This window comes from Hylobates moloch, unplaced genomic scaffold (assembly GCF_009828535.3).
Source record: "Hylobates moloch isolate HMO894 unplaced genomic scaffold, HMol_V3 SCAFFOLD_1, whole genome shotgun sequence".
In the NCBI taxonomy this organism is placed as follows: Eukaryota; Metazoa; Chordata; class Mammalia; order Primates; family Hylobatidae; genus Hylobates; species Hylobates moloch.
The window spans coordinates 113841171-113864741 of NW_026652276.1; the positions used below are offsets into that span (position 1 = coordinate 113841171).

The 23571-nt window shown below is 41.3% G+C and overlaps 1 protein-coding gene across 1 annotated transcript in view; it reads right to left on the bottom strand.

Annotated features, from left to right (window-relative positions):
• SEPTIN14 (septin 14) overlaps window positions 1-23571 on the bottom strand; it is a 99471-nt gene that overhangs the window by 36923 nt on the left and 38977 nt on the right. The window contains exon 7 of the mRNA XM_032753406.2: window positions 6062-6158. Coding sequence (XP_032609297.2) covers window positions 6062-6158 — 97 coding nt within the window. The remainder of the gene's footprint in view (window positions 1-6061; window positions 6159-23571) is intronic.

Below are 23571 nucleotides of genomic sequence, written 5' to 3' on the forward strand. Positions count from 1 at the left end.
TTTTAGATGGAGTCTCATTCTTTCACCCAGGCTGGAGTGCAGTGGCACAATCTCGGCTCACTGCAACCTCCACTTCCCAGGTTCAAGTGATTCTCCGGCCTCAGCCTCCCAAGTAGCTGGGACTACAGCTGCACATGACCATGCCCAGCTAATTTTTGTATTTTTAGTAGAGACAGGGTTTCACCTTATTGGTCAGGCTGGTCTCGAACTCCTGACCTCAAGTGATCTGCCCACCTTGGCCTCCCAAAGTGCTGGGACTACAGGTGTGAACCACCACTCCTGGCCAAAGGGAGCATTTAACCTAGCTCCCACTAAAGAGGAATCCCCCATGCCAGAGGTAGATAGGAACTTAAGTTCCAGCCACCTCCACCACTAGTTAATTAAAGTGCCCTGGGGTCCTGAATAAATTTGAAAGGCAATCAGGCCACAAGGTCTGCAGTCCTTGGGCAAGTCCAGGTACTGAGCTTGCTCATTCCCAGTGGAATGGGAATGCATGTGACCCAGTGAGACATCAGTGTTGGTGGCCAAGAAGTGCTTGTATCACACCTCCCCCAACTCCAGGCATTGCAGCTCAAAAAGAGCCTCCTTCCACTTGTGGGAAAGAAAAGGAAGATTAGAAGAGAATTTTATCTTACAACTTGAGTAGCAGCTCAGCCACAGTAAAACACACCACTAAGCTGATTCCTGAAGCCCCCAATTCCAGGCCCTACTTCCTGGACATTTCTAGACCCACTCTGGGACAGAAGGGAACTTGCTGCACTGAAGAGATGGACTCAGCCCAGCAGGACTCACCACCTGCTGACTAAAGAGCCCTTGGGCCTTAAACATCAGTAGTAGCAAGGCAGTAGTTGCCATGGGCCTTGGGCAGGACCCAGTAATTTGCTGGCTTCATATGTGACCCAGCACAGTCCCAGCTGTGGTGGCCACAGGAGTGACTATGTCACCCTTCCCTCAACTCCAAGCAACCTAGCAGACAGAGAGACTCCTTCTGTTTGGGAGATAGTGAGAAAAGAGTTTGAGAGATTCTGCTTCATAATCCAGGGAATTCTCCCAGATATTATCCAAGACCACTGAGGCAGTACGAGTCTGCTGGCGTCAAAGTGTTACTGGGCTTGGGGTACTACCTAATACATTCCCTTTGAATACTTAGAAAACCTTCTCAAGAAGAATAGGCACAATTGAGCCCAGACTGCAAAGACTACAATAAATATCTAACTCTTCAATGCCCAGACATAGATGAACATTGACAAGCATCAAGACCATCCCAGAAAACATGACCTCACCAAATGAACCAAATAAGGCACTAATGACAAATCCCAATCACATGTCTCAGGACAGAGATATGTAACCTTTCAGAGATCTCAAAATAGCTGTTTTAAAAGAGCTCAATGAAATTCAAGATAACACAGAGAAGAAAATCAGAATTCTATTAGCATTATTACATGCCAACAGTGAACAATCTGAAAAAGAAATAAAAACTAATCCAATTTACGACAGCTATAAAATAAAATACCCAGAAATAAACATAACCAAAGAAATGAAAAATCTCTACAATGAAAACTATAAAATACTGATGAAAGAAATTGAAAAGAATGCAAAACAATGGAAACATAGTTCACGTTCATGGATTGGAAGAATCAATAATATTGTTAAAATGTTCATACTACCCAAAGCAATCTATAGATTCAATGTAATCCCTATCAATATACCAATGACATTCTTCATAGGAAAAGAAAAAACAATTCTAAGATGCATATGGAACCAAAAAAATACTTAAAGCAATTCTGGGCAAAAATAATACTGGAGGAATCGCATTACCTGACTTCAAATTATACTACAAAGCTATAGTAAGTGAAACAGCGTGGTACCAGCATAAAAACAGACACACAGACCAACGGAACAGAATAGCGAACCCAGAAATAAATCCATACAGCCACAGAGAACTCATTTTCAACAAAGGTGCCAAGCACATACATTGGGGAAAGGATAAGCGCTTCAATAAATGGTGCTGGGAAAACTGGATATCCATTTGCAGAAGAAAGAAACTAGACTTTTATCTCTCAATGCATATAAAAATCAAATCAAAATGGATTAAAGACTTAAATCTAAGACCTCAAACTATGAAACGACTACAAAAAACACTGGGGAAACTCTTTAGGACATTTAGTGAGTAATACCCCACAAGCACAGGCAACCAAAGCAAAAATAGACAAATGGGATCACCTCAAGTTAAAAAGCTTCTGCAAAACAAAGGAAACAACAAAGTGAAGAAACAGTATACACAATGAGAAAATATTTGCAAACTATTTACCTGACAAAAGATTAATAGCCAGAATATATTTAAGAAGCTCAAACAACTCAATAGGAAAAAACCTAATAATTTAATTTAAAATGGGCAAAAGATCTGAATAGACATTTCTCCAAAGAAGACATACAAATGTCTTCTTTTGTCTTATTGATAATAACTGTTTTAACATGTGTGAAGTAACTGCTCATTGTGGGTTTTTTTAAATGCCAAACAAGCAAATGAAAAGGTGCTCAATATCACTGATTACCAGAGAAAGGCAAATCAAAACTACAATGAGATATCATCTCACCCCAGTTAAAAAAGCTTTTATCCAAAAGACAGGCAATAACAAATGCTGGTGAGGATGTGGAGAAAAAGGAATCCTTGTACGCTGTTGATAGGAATGTCAATCAGTACAGTATCTATGGAAAACAGTATGGAGTTTCCTCAAAAAACTAAAAATAGAACTACCATATGATCCAGCAATCCCACTAGTAGGTGTATCCCCAGAAGAAAGGAAAGTAGTATATCAAAGAGATAGCTCCACTCCCATGTTTGTTACAGCACTATTCACAATAGTCAAGATTTGGAAGCAACCTAAGTATCCATCATCAGAGGAATGAATAAAGTAAATGTGGTACATATACATGATGGAGTACTATTCAGCCATAAAAAATAATGAGATCCTGTCATTTGCAACAACATGGATGGAACTGAGGACATTCTGTTAAGTGAAATAAGCAAGACACAGGAAGACAAACTTCATATGTTCTCACTCATTTGTGGAGCTAAAAATTAAAACAATTGAACCCATGGGGATAAAGAGTGGAATGTTGATTACCAGAAGCTAGGAAAGGATTGGGGAGGGAGAGAAGTGGGGATGGTTGATGGTTACAAATATATAGTTACAAAGAATGAATAAGATCTAGTATTTGATAGCACAAAAGGGTGACTACAATCAACAATAATTTATTGTACATTTTAGAATAACTAAAAGAGTATAATTGGATTGTTTGTGACACAAAGAAAGGATAAATGCTTGAGTTAATGGGTACTCTATCCTGATGTGATTACTACACACTGAATGCCAGTATCAAATATCTCATGTGCCCTATAAATATATACACCTACTATGTATCCATAAAAATTAAAAATTAAAAAACACAGGCCCAGTGTGGTGGCTTACACCTGTAATCCTAGCATTTTGGAAGGCTGAGGCAGGCAGATCACCTGAGGTCAGGAGTTTGAGACTAGCCTGATCAACAAGCCAAAACCCTGTCTCTACTAAAAATACAAAAAAAAAATTACCCAGGCATGGTGGCGCATGCCTGTAATCCCAGCTACTGAGGAAGGAGAATTGCTTGAACCCAGGAGGCAAAGGTTGCAGTGAGCGGAGATCACACCATTGCACTCCAGCCTGGGCAACAAGAGCTAAACTCCATCTCAAAAAAAAATTTAAAACACAATAAGCTGTAACTTCACCCATGCTAAAATGGCTATTATCAATAAGACAAACAAGTGCTGGTAAAGATGTGGAAAAAAGGGAACCTTGTACACTGTTGGTGGCAATGTAAATTAGGATAGCCATTATGAAAAACAGTATGGAGTTTCTTCAAAAAATTAAAAATAAAACAACTACCATATGATCCAGCCATCTCACTACTGGATATATATCTCCCAAAAATGAAGTCAGTATGTCAGAGAGGTACCTACACTACCATTATTCACAACAGCCAAGATATGGAAGCAATCTAAGTGTCCATGAATGGATGCATGAAGAAAAAAAGGGTGGCATATATATGCAATGGAATTCAGCCTTAAAAATCAGGAAATTCTATCATTTGCAGCAACATGGATGGAACCGGATGACTTTATACTAAGTGAATAAGCCAAACACAGAAAGACAAATGGTAAATGATCTCACTAATAGATCAAATTTTTAAAAGTTAAACTTGCAGAAACAGAGAGTAGAATGGTGGTTATGTGAGTTAGGTAGAGGGTGTGTAGGAGAGATGTTGGTCAAAGGATACAAAATTTTAGATAAGAACAAGTTAAAGAGATCTATTGTACAACATAGTGACCATGTTAGTAACAATATTTTATATTCTTTTTTTTTTTTTTTGGAAACGGAGACTCGCTCTGTTGCCCAGCTGGAGTGCAGTGGCGCGATCTCAGCTCACTGCAAGCTCCACCTCCCGGGTTCACGCCATTCCCCTGCCTCAGCCTCCCGAGTAGCTGGGACTATAGGTGCCTGCCACCATGCCCAGCTAATTTTTTTGTATTTTTAGTAGAGATTGGGTTTCACTGTGTTAGCCAGGATGGTCTCGATCTCTCCTGACCTCGTGATCTGCCCGCCTCGGGCTCCCAAAGTGCTGGGATTACAGGCATGAGCCACTGTGCCTGGTCAATATTTTATATTCTTGAAAATTGCTAAGACAGATGTTAAGTTTTCATCACAAAAATAATTGAGATAACACATATGCTAATTTTATCAATTTAGCCATTCCACAATGTATATGTATTTCAAAACATCATGTTGTACATAAGTACATACAATTTTATTTGTCAATTAAGATTAATTAATGAAAAATAATTTGTATGGCTCTCTCCTGTATTTATCATTTCCAGAAGATTGACCACAATATATGGTTCATTGTGATTAATACTGTGACCAAATTTTATACATCAACATATAGTATAGATATATATTTTATAACATATACTAATATGTAATACAACATAAATATTAAAACATTAAGTTTTAAGTATGTTTAACAAATTTTAAAATTTCTAATATGTAAATTTTTTACAAACATCATTTAAGGCTGGGCATGGTGGCTCATGCCTGTAATCCCAGCACTTTGGGAGGCCGAGGCAGGTGGATCACCTTAGGTCAGGAGTTCAAGATCAGCCTAACTAATATGGTGAAACCCCATCTCTACTAAAAATAGAAAAATTAGCTGGGTGTGGTGGCGAGTGCATGTAATCCCAGCTAGTCGGAAGGCTGAGGCAGGAGAATAGCTGGAACCCGGGAGGCAGAGGTTGCAGTGAGCCAAGATCGTGCCACTGCACTCCAGCCTGGGCAGCACGAGTGAAACTCTGTCTCAAAAAACAAACAAACAAACAAAAATCATTTGGAAACCAGTACAAGTAGAAATCTTCCATTCCCCAATAATTATATGAACCACAAGTATATGAACCAGACAATAAATTACTGCTTACTACACTATTCTAACTCATTATGATGCTAAATAATAATATAAATGTCAAAGGTATAATCTTTAGCCAAAGGTAAATTGTACTTTCTTGTTTTAAAAAGTTTGTAACTCTTTTTTCTAGTGACCAGTTTAAGATGGTTTCTACATTAGGTAACATTAGGTAATAATGAGTTTATGTAGCATGTCTACACACTAGTATTTTTGCTTCCATTTTGTTGAAAGTGCTTTCCAGCATTCTCAATGTCATGATTTATACAGAGACAGATAATATGTACATGGCACATTGGGAGCATTGGGATAGACAAAGAGGTTCTTCCCAGCCTCTGTAGATTTTGGCTTAAAGCAGCATTCAGCAAACTTCTATGAGAATGAATCATAGACAAAGTAAGCATTAGTTTAACTAAAACAGAGTTTGTGTTCCTTATTAGTAACTGTTAACTTACAGATTAGCAAGAGTTACCAATATTAGCTCAAGTTAAAATGTTATTTTGAGACTATGAGTGATACACATATATTTAACTTAATCATTCCAAAGCCTGCCCTCTGTCATTTTTACCTTGCAAAACTCCCCAAGGGTAGTGACGGCCTCTGACCATCCTTTTTCCAACTTTCACTTCATCCATACTCCCTACCACAGCAAAGGGTAACAGCCCCTAGAAAACAAGAATGACATGAATTGAATTCTCTAGCACCAATAGAGCTTACTCTTACTCTCATTCCTGTTATAAAAATGACAGGCCAGCGCGGTGGCTCACGCCTGTAATCCCAGCACTTTGGGAGGCCGAGGCAGGCGGATCATGAGGTCAGGAGATCGAGACCATCCTGGCTAACATGGTGGAACCCCGTCTCTACTAAATATACAAAAAATTAGCCGGGCATGGTGGCGGGTGCCTGTAGTCCCAGCTACTCGGGAGGCTGAGGCAGGAGAATGGCGTGAACCCAGGAGGTGGAGCTTGCAGTGAGCCAAGATCATACCACTGCACCCCAGCCTAGGCAACAGAGAGAGACTCCACCTCAAAAAAAAAATGACAGAGATGATGATATTGTAATAAATTTAATTAGACAGGGATCTATCCTGCATCTCATTTTAAGACTTGACAGTATGCACTAATTGGTTTCTGTCAGCATCAGTCTCAGGCTGTGCACACAATTGGAAACTGTCTACTGAGCAGAGCCTAAAGCAAGGTATCCTGCTGTGGGAAACACATAGAAAAAAGATTTTTTAGTAGACATCATTTTTCTCACACTATGTTTACCCTGAATGTTGAAGAAATAACCTGCAAATAACTTTTAACTCTGGTATAAAAGTTAAAAGAAAAAATACTAAAAACGACTACAACTATTACAATAATTAATGGATACACAATATAAAATATATTAATAAGCAATACTGTATATGTCTCAATAAATTATGTTTGCTTTTTTGAGGCAGAGCCTGGCTCTGTCACCCAGGCTGTAGTGCAGTGGCATGATTTTGGCTCACTGCAACCTCCACCTTCCAGGTTCAAGCAATTCTCCTGCCTCAGCCTCCCGAGTAGCTGGGATTACAGGTGCCTGCCACCATGCCTGGCTAATTTTTGTATTGTTTAGTAGAGACGGAGTTTCACCATGTTGGCCAGGCTGGTCTTGAACTCCTGACCTCAAGTGTTCCGTCCACCTCAGCCTCCCAAAGTGCTGAGATTACAGGCGTGAGCCACCACACCCAGCCCAAATAATTTTTTACATTTTACATTACTTAGCATTTCAATTCAGAAATCTATTAGTGTTTGAGGTATCTTAAAATAAAGGAGGTGTAAATTATAAGAAAAGAGAAATGGAAGACGTGGAATTAACAGTTACCAGTTACAGTTACCTGTTACATTCTAGACTCTGTGTTTCAGATCCTTCACAAAGATTTTGGCACTTACACCTCAAAAAAAAAGCCTTAATAGAGGTGTCATTGATCCCATAGCATAGATAAGTTAACAGTCTCAGGGAAGATGAGTGAATTGTGCAGGATCTTTTGGCTTTTAAGTAGAGAAGCTAGGATAGAAATCTAAATCTATATACTTTCAAAATTTATCATCTTTCGGCTGGTCATGGTGGCTCATGCCTATAATCCCAGCACTTTGGGAGGACGAGGTGGGCGGATCACCTGAGGTCAGGAGTTCGAGACTAGCCTTGCCAACATGGTAAAGCCCCGTCTCTACTAAAAATACAGAAATTAGCTGGGCGTCGTGGCAGGCACATGTAATCCCAGCTACTTGGGAGGCTGAGGCAGGAGAATTGCTTGAATCCAGGAGATGGAGGTTGCAGTGAGCTGCGATCGTGCCATTACACCTCAGCCTGAGAAACAAGAGTGAGACTCTGTCTCAAAAAAAAAAAGAAAAGAAAATTATCATCTTTCAAATTTAAGCTAATATTTTAGGTATTTACTAGCCTAAAATATTTACAGAGATAAATAGTTTCATCATCTTTATTACTGCCCTGATTCCAAAACCGGAGACAACACAGCATTCGTATCCAATCCCCATCTACCTATTTTTGAGGCTAAGTCCTTGGCAAGTCTATTTGAGAGTTGGAGGCTCCGTTTTACCACTCAAGACCTACTTGTGAAATAGGGGCCCTGCCTTGGATGCAGCAAACAGAGAAGATGGGGGCCCTGACCATACTTGCCTAGTTCATGAGGCAGTGGCTCATTGTGTGGGGAAGTAATCCAAAGAAGCTCAGACTGCTGCACCTCCTCCCTGAGCTCTCAGTTACCAGTGGGTGCCTGAAGCTTCAGGGCAGGGGGGTAACCCGCCATTGTTTCTACCCACAACTAAGGAACCCTGCCTCAGAGATTTTGCCTTGGAGGAGAAACAGGCCATGAAACAGAGAAAACCCATTCAAAAAAATTATATGTAATCCCAAGGGACCTGAATAGCCAAAAAAATATTGAAAAGAAAGACCAAAGTTGGAGGTCTCACACTTCTAGAATTCAAAACATATTACAAAGCTACAGTAATCAAAATAGTTTGGAAGTAGCATAAAGATAGACATGTAGACCAATGGAATCAAATACAGAGTCCAGAGTTAATCCTCTCTTACCTATTCTTCTGTTGATGGACATTTGGGTTGCTTCCATCTCTCAGCTACTGTGGATAATACTGCAATTTATATGGCTTTACAAATATCTAAGTAAGACCTTGCTTTCAATTCTTTCAGAGAAAGAGGATTGTTAGATCATATGGTAATTTTATTTTCAATTTTGGAGAAACCACCTGTTATTAGTCTGTTTTCATGCTACTGATAAAAGATATACCCGAAACTGGGAAGAAAAAGAGGTTTAATTGGACTTACAGTTCCACACGGCAGGGGAGGCCTTAGAAGCATGGTGGGAGGTGAAAGGCACTTCTTACATGGCAGTGGCAAGAGAAAATTAGGAAGAAGCAAAAGCAGAAACCCCTGATAACCCTGTCAGATCTCGTGAGACTTATTCACTATCACAAGAATAGCACAGGAAAGACCAGCCCCCATAATTCAATTACCTTCCCCTGGGTCCTTCCCGAAACATGTGGGAATTCTGGGAGATACAATTCAAGTTGAGATTTGGGTGGAGACACAGCCAAACCATATAACCACCATATTGTTTTTCATAGTGGTTCTAGATGAGAAAAAAGATAAAACTATTGAAAACCCCAGGGACTTTCTAAATAAATGGAGAGACATTCCATGTACATGGATAGAAAGACCCAATATTGTCAAGATGTCAATGTTCCATAACTTAATCTATGGATTCACCACAATCCCAATCAAAATTTCACCAAATTATTTTGTGAATAATAACAAATTAACTCCAAAATTTATATGAAAAGGCAAAAGAACTAGAATAGCCAACACAATATTGAAGAAGAACAAAGTTGGAAGACACACTATTCAACCTCAGGATTTACTACAAAGCCATAGTAATCAAAACAGCATGGCATGGGCAAAATAATAGACAAACAGATCAATAGAACAGAGTAGAGAGCCCAGAAATACACCTACACAAATATAGTTAATTGATATTTGACAAAGAAGCAATGGGAATTCAATGGAGACAAGATATTCTTTTCAATAAACAGTGCTGGAACTGAATACTCACATGCAAAAATAAGAATCTATAAACAGACCTTACGTATTTCACAAAATTAACTCAAATTGGATCATAGGCCTAAATGTAAAGCATAAAATGTTAAAATTCCTAGAAGATAATGTAGAGTCCTAATTAGAGAAAGGGAGTCAGGCTGGTGGGAGCAGGGGAAAGCAAAAAAAAAAAAAAGAAGCAGATAAGCTGCAAGTCTGCCTTTCTTCATAATCCAGAACACACGGCCCTCCTGCACAAATAACTCACAATCTTCCTGTGCCTAGCTACCAGCAGACCCTCAGATGATACAAAAAATTGCAAGTTAGCTCACTGCCACTGATAGTGGCAGGAGGTGGACAAATGCCTAGGCAGATAGGGGCAAGTCCCCAGGGAAACCCCACTTCCAAGCCAAGGATAGTTTAAAGCCTGAAAGCCAAGCTACAAGTCAAATCCATGGACTGGATTGAGAACCTGTCTTCCTGCTTGGTGCACTTTCCTCTGACTGATCCCCACCCTTCACCTGTTTTACATATACCTACACTTCCTAATTGTTTTTTTCACATTGTTGTGCCCACCTTTGGGTGGTGCCTTTGTTTTAACCTTTTTGCATACTCACAAACCAATCAGCATGTACTTCCCTATTCTGAGCCCACAAAAGCCCTGGGCTTAGCCACACAATGAGAGAAACCGCCCCCAGGTCCCCTCTCCACTAAGAGCTGTTCCATCACTCAATAAAATTCTTCTCTGTCTTCCTCATCCTTCAATTGTCAGGGTATCCTCATTCTTCTTGGATGTGGGAAAAGAGCTCATGAACTGCCGATCTCAGGTAGAAACTATAATAACACGGGCAGGCTGAGCCACTGTGCAAGCCAGAACGGGCCAAGTGGATGGGGAGCCTCCTGTGTGGCAGGTAATGTGCCCAAGCAAGGCCCAGGTGGGGGTGTCACTGGCCAGAGGTCCCTGGCTGGCAAAATGACTGAGAAGAATCCTGCATCACAACCTTGGCATTATCAGCACTACACAAAGCCCTCTTCAGCATACAGCCTAAGAACTAGCCTATAAAATCTGCAGCAATCCTTTGTTTGCAGTCAGCTTCTTTCTTGCAAACTGCCCGTTGCCTCCCTAGCAATGTATTTTCCTACTTTCTTTAATAAATCTACCTTCCTTACCTACAACAAGGTAAATTTTTTTTTTTTTTTTTTTTTTGAGAGAGAGAGAGTCTCACTCTGTCACCCCAGCTGGAGTGCAGTAGTGCAATCCTGGCTCACTGCAACCTCTGCCTCAACAAGGTAAATTCTTTTATGCCTGCACCACCAGGCCAGATAGTCATCACTCCCTCGCAACAGATAACATAAAAGGAAATGCAGGTGACTTTGGATTTAGCAATGACTTCATCGATGTAACATTGAAAACATCATCGATGAATGGAAAGAATCGATGAGTTGAACTTCATTAAAACTAAAACTTCTGCTAGCAGAAGACACTGTTAAAGATAACAAGATAAGCCACAGACCGAGAGAAAATCTTTGCAAAACACACACTTGATAAAGGACTGATGTCCAAAATATACAAAGAACTCTTAAAATTCAAAAAGAAAAATGAACAGCTCAATTAAAAATGGGCACAATGGCCGGGCGCGGTGGCTCACGCCTGTAATCCCAGCACTTTGGGAGGCCGAGGCGGGTGGATCACGAGGTCAGGAGATCGAGACCATCCTGGCTAACATGGTGAAACCCCGTCTCTACTAAAAATACAAAAAATTAGCCCGGTGAGGTGGCAGGTGCCTGTAGTCCCAGCTATGTGGGAGGCTGAGGCAGGAGAATGGCGTGAACCCCAGGGGGCGGAGTCTGCAGTGAGCCGAGATTACGCCACTGCACTCCAACCTGGGTGAAAGAGCGAGACTCCTACTCAAAAAAAAAAAAAAAAAAAATGGGCACAAGATCCAAATAGCCACCTCAACAAAAAAGATATTCAGATAACAAATTAGCATGTAAAAAAGATGATCAACATCATACATCCTCAAAGAACTGCAAATTAAAATAAAAATACATGGTACTACACATTTATTAAATTTCCACCCACTGAATCTAAAATAAAAGTAATTTTTTTTAGGCCAAGCACAGTGGCTCACATTTGTAATCCCAGCACTTTGGAAGGCTGAGGTGGGCAGATCACCTGAGGTCAGGAGTTCAAGACCAGCCTGGCCAACATGGTGAAACCCCATCTCTACTAAAAATACAAAAAAAAAAAAAAAATAGCCAGGCGTGGTGATGCGTGCCTGTAATCCCAGATACTTGGGAGGCTGAGGCAGGAGAATTGCTTGAACCTGGGAGGTGGAGGTTGCAGTGACCCAAGATCACGCCACTGCACTCCAGCCTGGGTGACAAGAATGAGACTCCATCTCAAAAAAAACAAAAAAAAAAATTTTTTTTTTAAATTTCCAAAATCCCAAACACTGACAGCACCAAATCCTGGCAAAGATACAGAGCAGCAGGAACTATCACTCATTGCTGGTGGGAATGCAAAATGACAGTAGCCACATTGTAAGACTGCTAGTTTCTTTCGAAACCAAACGTACTTTTACCATATGATCCAGAAGTGCACTCATCAGTATTTATCCAAATAAGTTGAAAACTTGCGTCCATACAAAAGCCTGCACACAAATGTTTATAGCAACTTTACTCATAATTGCTAATACTTGAAAGCATCCAAGATGTCCTTTAATCAGTGAGTGGATAAACAAACTGTGGCATACCTAAACATGAAATATTATTCAATAATAACGAGAAATCAGCTATCAAGCCACAAAAAAAGACACAGAGAAACCTTAAATATATATTTCTAAGTGGATGAAACCAATCTGAAAGTACTACACGAACTATGATTCCAACTATGTGATATTCCCAAAATGGAAAATTATGGAGAGTAAAAAGATTAATAGTTGCCAAGGGCAAAGGGAAAAGAGGGAGACAGAAATGAATAGGTCAAGTACAGGTGATATTTAGGGCAGTGAAACTACGGTGAATGTTACTGTAGTATGGGATAGAGGTCATTAGACATTTGTTGAAACCCATACAATGTTCAACACAAACAATGAAGACTGTTGTCAGATACGAACTTTAGTTTATAACTTAACCAATATTGCCTCATCAAGTGTAACAAATGCACCACATTTAATGCAGGATATTAATAATAGAAGAAAATCAAGGGAGGGCATTAAGATCTCTCTGTTCTTTCCACTCAATTTTTCTACAACCATAAACCTACTTTAAAAACATAAAAGTATTTTACATTTAAAAAGAAGGATGGGGCCGGGTGTGGTGACTCACACCTGTAATCCCAGCACTTCGGGAGGCCGAGGTGGTTGGATTATTTGAGGTCAGGAGTTTGAGACCAGCTTGGCCAACGTGGTGAGACCCCACCTCTACTAAAAATACAAAAATTGGCCGGGTGTGGTGGCTCACGCTTGTAATCCCAGCACTTTGGGAGGCCGAGGCGGGCGGATCACGAGGTCAGGAGATCGAGACCACGGTGAAACCCCGTCTCTACTAAAAATACAAAAAAAATTAGCCGGGCGTGGTGGCGGGCGCCTGTAGTCCCAGTTACTCGGAGAGGCTGAGGCAGGAGAATGGCGTGAACCCGGGAGGCAGAGCTTGCAGTGAGCCGAGATCGCGCCACCGCACTCCAGCCTGGGTGACAGAGTGAGACTCCATCTCAAAAAAAAAATAAAATAAAAATATAAAAATTGGCCGGGCACGATGGCTCACTCCTGTAATCCCAGAACTTTGGGAGGCCGAGGCGGGCGGCTCATGAGGTCAGGAGATCGAGACCATCCTGGCTAACACACTGAAACCCCATCTCTACTAAAAATACAAAAAATCAGCTGGGCGTGGTGGCAGGTGCCTGTAGTCCCAGCTACTCAGGAGACTGAGGCAGGAGAATGGCGTGAACCCGGGAGGCGGAGATTGCAGTGAGTGGAGATCGAGCCACTGCACTCCAGCCTGGGCAACAGAGCAAGACTCCGTCTCAAAAAAGAAAAAAAATTAGCCAGGTGTGGTGGTGGGTGCCTGTAATCCCAGCTACTCAGGAAGCTGAGGCAGGAGAATTGCTGGAACCCGGGAGGCAGAGGTTGCAGTGAGCCGAGATCATGCCACTGCACTCCAGCCTGGGCAACAGAGTGAGACTCCATCTCAAAAAAAAAAAAAAAAGATGAAGGATGGAGGTTGGGGTGAAGTAAAATTATAAGGAGATTCCAATAAAGGCTAAATTGTAGTCCAACTAGTTTGCAAGAGAGAAACAAATAATAAGAAAGCTGGGAGGAGGCATCCTGGGGTTGCAACAAATGTCAAACACTGACCTCAGAAATCATTCCCTAAAAGGAGACACATTTGATAGAATTCATTTACAGAACAATATATTCAACAAGGCAGTGCTGCAAACAATTGAGCAATCAGCTAGCAATTAGTGGAGCTTATCAGCTGGGTATGATCATATGAAAAGAGAGAGTGCAACCAAAACCACTGTCATTCAGTGCGGCTATGGGCCTGCCTAAAACTTCACCTTAATGAAGAGCAACAGCAGAGGCTTAACATTGTAGGAGAAATAGATTTTACTCAAACAATTCTGCCAGTTACTGAACAAATAAATAACAACAACAAGCTCTAGGGGAGGAGATAGAACTCCTATCCCAAGTTGTTACAATGCATTATCTAAAATACCCCATTTGTAACAAAATATTACATGGAATGTATAAAATAAAATATACCCCTAAAAAAGAAATAAAGTAGTCAACAGAAACTGGCTGTGAGACTGTTCAGATGTTGGACTTATCAAAAAAAATGTATTTCCAATAGCCATTATAATTATGTCCATAGATCTAAGAGAAACCAAGATTAAAGAATTAAAGGAGAGTGACACCTGCAAAATAATAGGAGATCCCAGTTCTTATTCCCCCAGAAAATGCTAATTTGGCTAGCATCTATGGACAAAAGTGCCATTGTGAGAGCTTTGGGGTCCAGATAGGAGATTATAATATTCTAGTACATCTGAAGACCAAGGAAAGCCACTTTAAGAAGGCAGGCTCACACCTTAGTAGCAAAGAGACTAAACGCAGACTCAGCTGCAGACCTATAAGCATCCACATTTCTCTGTGGACTTGGCTCCAACCCCACAAGACCGAAGCACTGAAGCTCCTTGCCCGAAGTCCTTCCATGAGCTTCATCCACATACAGACTGACTGTAGAACCCACAGAAGACCAGGACCCGATCCATCCCACATGACCATTGTCCCTAAAGTAGTTATGCCAGTTGGGAGCCTAACATGAGAATGTCTTTACCTAATAAAACGAGTCTGTAAAGACAAGAAGACAAGACTGCTCCTTTAAATGAGCAAAGGCCAATGCAAGACTATGAAGATTATGAAGAATCAGTCAAACATAACCCCACAAAAAAAAGAGAAAAAAAATCCCTAATATAGAGCCATTAAGTGGCCCTAAAATAATGAAGATCCATGTGCTACTTGAAAAAAATTCAAAATAATTGTGTTTGTTTGTCTGTTTTGACAGTCTCGCTCTGTCGCCCATGCTGGAGTACAGTGGTGTGATCTCAGCTCACTGCAACCTCCACTTCCCAGGTTCAAGTGATTCTCCTGCCTCAGCCTTCCAAGTAGCTGGGATTACAGGCATGCACCACCACACCCAGCTAGTTTTTGTATTTTTAGTAGAGACAGGGCTTCACCATGTTGGCCAGGCTAGCCTCAAACTCCTGACCTCAGGTGATCCACCCACTTCGGCCTCCCAAAGTGTTGGGATTATAGGCGTGAGCCACTGCACCCAGCAAAAATTCAAAATAATTGTCTAAAAAAAAAAGCTAAATAAGCTTCAAGCAAACACAGATAAACGACAAAATGAAATCAGGAAAACAATACATGAACAAAATTAGAAGTTCAATAAAGAAATAAAAAACACGAAAATTCTGGCTCTAAAAAGTAAAATAATTGCACTGAGAATTTTAGTGGACAGCTTCAACGCAAGACTCAGTCAAGCAGAAGAAAGAATGAGTGAACTATAAAACAAATTATTTGAAATTATCATTAGATGAACAAAAACAAAAAGGATGGAAAAAGTGAAGAGGCCTGTGGAACTTATGGAAAATCGTCAAGCAAACCAATGTATGCATTATAGAAATCTCAGAAGAAGAAAAGAAAGAGACAGAAATAGTATTTACAGAAACAATGGCTGAAAACTTTTCACATCTAGGTAGAGAAATTAACATCCACATTCGTGAAGCCCAAATATTCAAAACCCAAATAGGTATAAACACCAAGACAAATTATAATTAAATTGTCAAATGTCAAAGACAGAATTTGGGGATTCAGAGGTTTTTTTTAATGATTCTCTCTCCTTTAAGTATTCACATCCCTCTGTGAATGAGTAATAAATATGTATTTGAGAAATAAAATTGTATATATTTCGGGCGTACAGCTTGATGGTTTGATATGTATATATGTTGTGAAAAATTGCCACAATTAAGTTATTTATCATATTTATTAAAAGTCACAATTGGCAGGGCGCAGTGGCTCACACTTGTAATCCCAGCACTTTGGGAGGCTGAGGCAGGCGGATCACAAAGTCAGGAGATCGAGACCATCCTGGCTAACACGGTGAAACCCCGTCTCTACTAAAAATACAAAAAATTAGCTGGGCGTGGTGGCGGGCGCCTGTAGCCCCAGCTACTCAGGAGACTGAGGCAGGAGAATGGCATGAACCCAGGAGGTGGAGGTTATAGTGAGCCGAGATCACGCCACTGCACTCCAGCCTGGCGACAGAGTGAGACTCCGTCTCAAAAAAAAAAAGTCACAATTAAGTTATTTATCATATTTATTACCTCAAATAATTACTATTTTCTTTGCTTTTTGGGGGGTGAGAACATGTAGATCTACTCTTTTACCAAATTTCAAGTACACAATGTTGTATATTGTTAACTATATTCACATTGCCGTACATTAGATTTTCAGAACTTACTCATTTTGTAAACTGAATCTTTGTATACCCTGACCTATATCACAAAGAGAATTTTTTTTTTTTTTTTTTTTTTGAGACGGAGTCTCGCTCTGTCGCCCAGGCTGGAGTGCAGTGGCACGATCTCGGCTCACTGCAAGCTCCGCCTCCTGGGTTCACGCCATTCTCCCGCCTCAGCCTCTCCAAGTAGCTGGGACTATAGGCGCCCGCCACCACGCCTGGCTAATTTTTTTGTATTTTTAGTAGAGACGGGGTTTCACCGTGGTTTCGATCTCCTGACCTCGTGATCCGCCCGCCTCGGCCTCCCAAAGTGCTGGGATTACAAGCGTGAGCCACCATGCCTGGCCCACAAAGAGAATTTTGAAAGCAGCAAGAGAAAAACATCTTGTCCCATATAAGGGGGCCTGCATAAGACTTTCAATGGATTTCTCAACAGGAATCTTGCAGATAAAGAAACAGTGAGATGATTCAATGTACTGGAAGAAAGAGAAAGACCAAAAGGAATTCTTTACCCCAAAAAAGCTGTCCTTTAAGAATAAAGGATGGGCTGGGCCCAGTGGCTCATGCCTGTAATCTCAGCACTTTGGGAGGCGGAGGCAGGCAGATCACCTGAGGTCAGGAGTTCAAGATCAGCCTGGCCAACATGGCAAAACCCCATCTCTACTAAAAATACAAAAATTAGCCAATGTGATGGAGGGTGCCTGTAATCCCAGCTACTCAGGAGGCTGAGGCAGGAGAATTGCTCGAACCCAGGAGGTAGAGGTTGCAGCGAGCCGAGGCCATGCCATTGCACTCCAGCCTGGGCAACAAGAGCAAAACACTGTCCCAGAAAAAAAGAAAAAAAAAGGAATAAAGAACAATGCTGCCATCTGATCTTTTCAGCTGTGGCCTGGCACCCTTCTGAGAGCCCGGTCCCCTTCTGAGAGCCCAGCCCCCAGATACTTGCAATCTGCCCTGGCACTGCTGTCACTTTAGCATTCTGCAGTTGCCTGAGCATTCTTCCTGCCTTTGCCTAAGTTTTCTGCCAGCTGTCGGGGGGGCCAGCCTGCCACTCTCTATCACAGCCAGTACCTGAACCCTGGGTACCTGAGGACACATATGCCAGCCTGTTTCTGATCCAGTCCCTCCAGTACTTATGCATGCCATCCAGAGCACCATATAGGGATCTGAGAATCAAGAAAATGGCTAGCCCAGTCCACCATTGGCACCTGATCACTCCCTCTGGAGACTAAGGCTGTGCTGGCCCAGCTAGCCCACACTGCAACAGCTGAAATCCACCCTCATGTGCTGAAAGGTGAAGCTGCTTCCCCTGTGTACACAAAGGAGCAGCGTTCCTGCATGAGAGAAGAGGCAAGCCACAGGGCTGTCTGTATTGGGCTGAGGGAAGAGGTCCTACCCCGAGGTTGCTCCTATGAAGAGCCACAAGACAGGCATTTTCAATGGCTCTTGGCTACATTATGACCTAGAGGTAGATGACAGGGTCTGTATGAACTGAGAGTCATGAACTCTAGGACAGGGGTATGATAGGGAAACAGATCATGTTCCTGCCTACACAGGAGGTAGAGCTGGTACAGCTCCTCCCTCCTTACAGAGACCTGTGAGCATTTCACCAGGAGCTGCCCCAGCCACCCTCTAAAGGCTACTGTTCACGTTCATCATTGAGATGTTGGTAGGTAAGCTTTGTGGTCCAGCTCTGCCCAGCTGTGTCTTCCCCTCTGGGCTGAACAGGCAACTCAGAGTCTAGGCATTACATAGACCAGCCTATCACCTGAAACAACAGAGAGGAAATCACAGTAAACAAAGATCAAACACACACCATCTGCTTCTGCCATAGCTGGCTCTTACTCATAAGTGCCAGTTACTGGCATGGAGGTTACACTGCACAAATCAATAAAAAGTCTACTGACAGAGGGGCACAGGGCTAAAGAAACAAAGCCAAAGCCCCCTACCCAATATATGCTGTAGTTACACCAAGGGGGAAAAACCCCATCTAAATTAAAGTAAATTCAAAAATAAGAAGTGACAACTTTCCCAGATGAGAAGAAACCATCATAAGAAGTTTGGCATCATGAAGAAAAAAAAAAAGCAGAATGTTTTGACACTACCAAAGGACACACTAGCTCTCTCGCAATGGATCCCAACCAAAATGAAAATTCTGAAATGAAAGATAATGAATTCAAAATACGGATTATAAGGAAGTTCAATGAGATCCAAGAGAAAGTTGAAAATCAACACAAAGATACCAGAACAATGCAGAATGTGAATGAAGTACAGATATCTTAAAATAAAAACAATGGAATTTCTGGAAATGAAAAACACACTGAAGGGTTGGGTTACAGATGAAAGCTTTTTTTTCTTTTTGAGATGGAGTCTCGCTCTGTCACCCAGGCTGGAGTACAGTGGTGCGATCTCTGCTCACTGCAAGCTCCGCCTCCCGGGTTCATGCCATTCTCCTGCCTCAGCCTCCCAAGTAGCTGGGACTGCAGGCACCCACTACCATGCCCGGCTAATTTTTTGTATTTTTAGTAGAGACGGAGTTTCACCGTGTTAGCCAGGATGGTCTCGATCTCCTGACCTCGTGATCTGCCCATCTTGGCCTCCCAAAGTGCTGAGATTACAGGTGTGAGCCACCGCACCCAGCCAGATGAAAGCTTTAACAATAGGCTAGACTAAGCAGAAGGCAGACAGAAAATAGGATCCCAGTGCCTTTTGTCTTGTAAACTTTCTTCTGAGAAGTCGGCTGTTAGTCCAATGTGATTTCCTTTATAGGTGATTTGAAAATTCTCTCTTGCTTCTTTCAGAGTATTTTCCTTCAAGTTGCCTTTGGATAGTCTGGTGAAGTTCATCTTGCAAAATATTTTCAGGTATTTTCCGAGCTTCTTGTATCTGGATGTGTACCTCTCTAGCAAGGCCAAGACAATTTTCCTGATTATTCCCTCAAATATGTTTGCAATCTTTTTACCTTTTCCTCTTCTCTCTCAGAAATGCCTACAACTCACAAGTTTGGTTGCTTTACATAATTTCCTATTTATTGAACTCTTGATTATTTATTTAAATTTACTTTTTTTTTTTTTTTTGTCTGTCTTAGTTCAAAAAACCCGCTTTGTTTTTTGAAAAGATAAGAAAATTGATATGGTGCTAGGCCGGGCACGGTGGCTCACGCTGGTAATCCTAGCACTTTGGGAGGCCAAGACAGGTGGCTCTCCTGAGCTCAGGAGTTCCAGATCAGCCTGGGCAAGATGGTGAAACCCCGTATCTACTAAAATACAAAAAATCAGCTGTGCATGGTGGCAGGTGCTTGTAATCTCAGCTACTCAGGAGGCTGAGGCATGAGAATTGCTTGAACCTGGGAGGCAGAGGTTGCAGTGAGCCAAGATGGTGCCACTGCACCCCAGCCTGGACAACAAAGCAAAACTCTATCTCAAAAAAAAAAGAAAGAAAGAAAGAAAAGAAAGAAAATTGATATGGTGCTAGCTAGATTAACCAAGAAAAAAGAGAGAAGATCCAAGTAAGCACAAACACAATCAGAAGTGATAAAAGTGACATTACAACTGATACCACAGAAAACAAAAGATCATCAGAGACTAATATGAGTATCTCTATGCATACAAACTAGAAAACCTAGATAAAATGGTTAAATTCATCCCTCCCTGCCCGGAAGTGGCTCGAGCTGGAGGCGCAGAGGGCCAGAGATGCCGCAGACCTTCGACCCAAAGCAGCTTGGAGGCAGTGAATAACAGTTCTTCAAGTCTGCAAAAAAAAATGGCCTCTTCCAGAGAATTGTTTGAACCTGGGAGGCAGAGGCTGCAGTGAGCCGAGATAGCGCCACTGCACTCCAGCCTGACAGTGCGAGAAGACTTACATGTTTTTTTCTTTACCCCAACTCATTCCTTACATGTAGGCTCAATCTTTTCAGTATTTGCTTTACTGGTTCAGCAAAAGCCAGGAAATACAACTTTGCGGTAATCAGAATGTTATCCAACTGTATATTGTTTTTTTTTTTTTGAGACGGAGTCTCGCCCTGTCACCCAGGCTGGAGTGCAGTGGCATGATCTCGGCTCACTGCAAGCTCCGCCTCCCGGGTTCACGCCATTCTCCTGCCTCAGCCTCGCGAGTAGCTGGGACTGGAGGTACCTGCCACCACACCTGGCTAATTTTTTGTATTTTTAGTACAGAAGGGGTTTCATGGTGTTGGCCAGGATAGTCTCGATCTCCTGACCTCATGATCTGCCCGCCTCGGCCTCCCAAAGTGGTGAGATTACAGGGGTGAGCCACCATGCCCGGCCCCAGCTGTATATTGTTTACCTTATTGTAAATATTGGTGAACAGTGGTCAATAATAGTTTTATATTCCTTTAAAAAAAAAGAAAATGAGTAAATACCTGGAAACATACAACCTCCTAAGACTAAGCCAGGAAAAAACAGATATCCTAAATAGACCAATAACAAGTAATGAAATTGACTCACTAATAAAATAATTTCAAACAAATAAAAACAAAAACAGATAGGTTTACAGCCAAATTTTGCCAGAAGTACAATGAAGAGCTGGTACCAATCTTACTGAAACTATTCCAAAAATTTACGGAATTTTTGGATTGGAAGAATCAACATCATTACAAAGACCACACTAACTAAAGCAGTGTACAAATTAAACACAATTCCTATCAAATTACCAATATCATTTTTTCACAGAATTAGAAAAAATGATCCTAAATATCATACGGAACCAAAAAAGCATCCAAATAGCCAAAGTACTCTTAAGCAAAAAGAACTAGGCCAGAGGCATCATGTGTCTGACTTCAAATTATACTATAATGCTATACTAAATAAAACAGTATGGCATTGGTACAAAAACAGACGGATTAATGGAATGGAATAGAGAGTCCATTGCTAGGAAGGATACAGCTTAAAAAGGGAGAAAAAAATTGTGAAGGAAAAGAGAATAAAGAACCAGTAATAAAATCACATGCCTACAACCAAGTGATCTTTGACAAAGTTGGCAAAAATAAACAATGGGGAAAGGGCATTCTATTCAATAAATGGTGCTGGGAAAATTGGCTACCCATAGGCAAAAGAATGAAACTGAATTCCCATTTCTCATCATATACAAACTTTAACTCAAGGTGTATTAATGACTTAAATGAAAGACCAGAAGCTATAAAAATCCTAGAAGAAAATTTAGGAAAAACTCTTCTAGATATTGGCCTAGGAAAATAATTCATAACTTAGACCTGAAAAGCAAATGCAACAAAACCAAATATACACAAATGGGACTTAAACTAAAGAGCACAGCAAAAGAAATAATCAACAGAGTAAACAGACAACCTACACAATAGGAACAAAATATTTGCAAAGTTTGCATCTGACAAAGAACTAATATCCAGAATCTAAAAAGAACACAAACAACTCAACAACAACAAAGAATAAACAACCTCATTAAAAAAGACCACAAAGGATATGAACAGACAGTTCTCAAAAGAAGACATACAAGTGGCCACCAAACATATAAAAAATTGCTCAGCGTCACCAATCATCAGAGAAATGCAAATTAAAACCACAATAAAGGCAGGGCACAGTGGCTCACACCTGTAATCCCAGCACTTTGGGAGGCCAAGGCGGGTGGATCACCTGAAGTCAGGAGTTCAAGACCAGCCTGAACAATATGGTTAAACCCCATCTCTACAAAAAATACAAAAACTAGCTGGGCATGGTGGCAGGCACCTGTAATCCCAGGTACTCAGAAGCTGAGGCAGGAGAATCTCTTGAACCCAGGAGGCAGAGGTTACAGTGAGCCGAGATCACACCACTGAACTCCAACCTGAGTGACAGGGCGAGACTCTGTCTCAAACACACACACACACACACACACAATAAGATATAAACACAACAGATGTTGATGTGGATGCAGAGAATAATGAATGCTTATTCACTGTTGGTGGGACCATAACAAAATAGGCTGGGCGCAGTGGCTCACGCCTGTAATCCCAGCACTTTGGGAGATCGAGGCAGGCGGATCACGAGGTCAGGCGATCGAGACCATCCTGGCTAATACAGTGAAACCCCGTCTCTACTAAAAATGCAAAAAAATTAGCCAGGCGTGGTGGTGGGCGCCTGTAGTCCCAGCTACTCGAGAGGCTGAGGCAGGAGAATGGCTTGAACCCGGGAGGCGGAGCTTGCAGTGAGCCGAGATTGCACCACTGCACTCCAGCCTGGGCGACAGAGCGAGACTCTGTCTCAAAAAAAAAAAAAAAAAGCACTAAAAATAGAGCTACCGTTTGACTCAGTGATTATACTACTAGGCATCTGAAAGAAAAGAAATAATTATATAAAAAAGTCACTTTCACTCATGTGTATTACATTCCTACTCATAATAGTATAGTCATGGAATTAACCTAAATGTCCAGTAACAGTGGACTGGATTTATTTTAATATGGTATATATACACCATGGAATACTATGCAGCCATAAAAATGAAATCATGCTCTGTGCAGTAACATGGATGGAGCTGGGGGCCATTATCCTAAGTGAAATAACTCAGAAACAGAAAATCAAATACCACATGTTCTCATAAGCAGGAGCTAAACAATGAGTACACAAGAACGTAAAGATGAAAACAATAGATAGTGAGACTCCAAAAGGGAGAGATTGGGAGGAGGCTGATGGTCAAAAACTTATCTATTGGTAGTGAGATGTGATCACGCCACTGCACACCAGCCGGGGCAACAGAGAGAGACCATATCTCAAAAAAAAAAAAAAATGATCCGTTGGGTACAGTGTTTACTATTTCAGGATAGTTACACTAGAAGCCAAACCTCACCGTTATGCAATATATCTATTTGACAAATATACACTTATACCCTCTGAATCTAAAATAATAAATGAAGGAAGTTTATAGTAGTAAACACTTACATCTTTTTTTAAAAAAAGATCTCGCCTGTGTGGTGGTTCATGCCTGCAATCC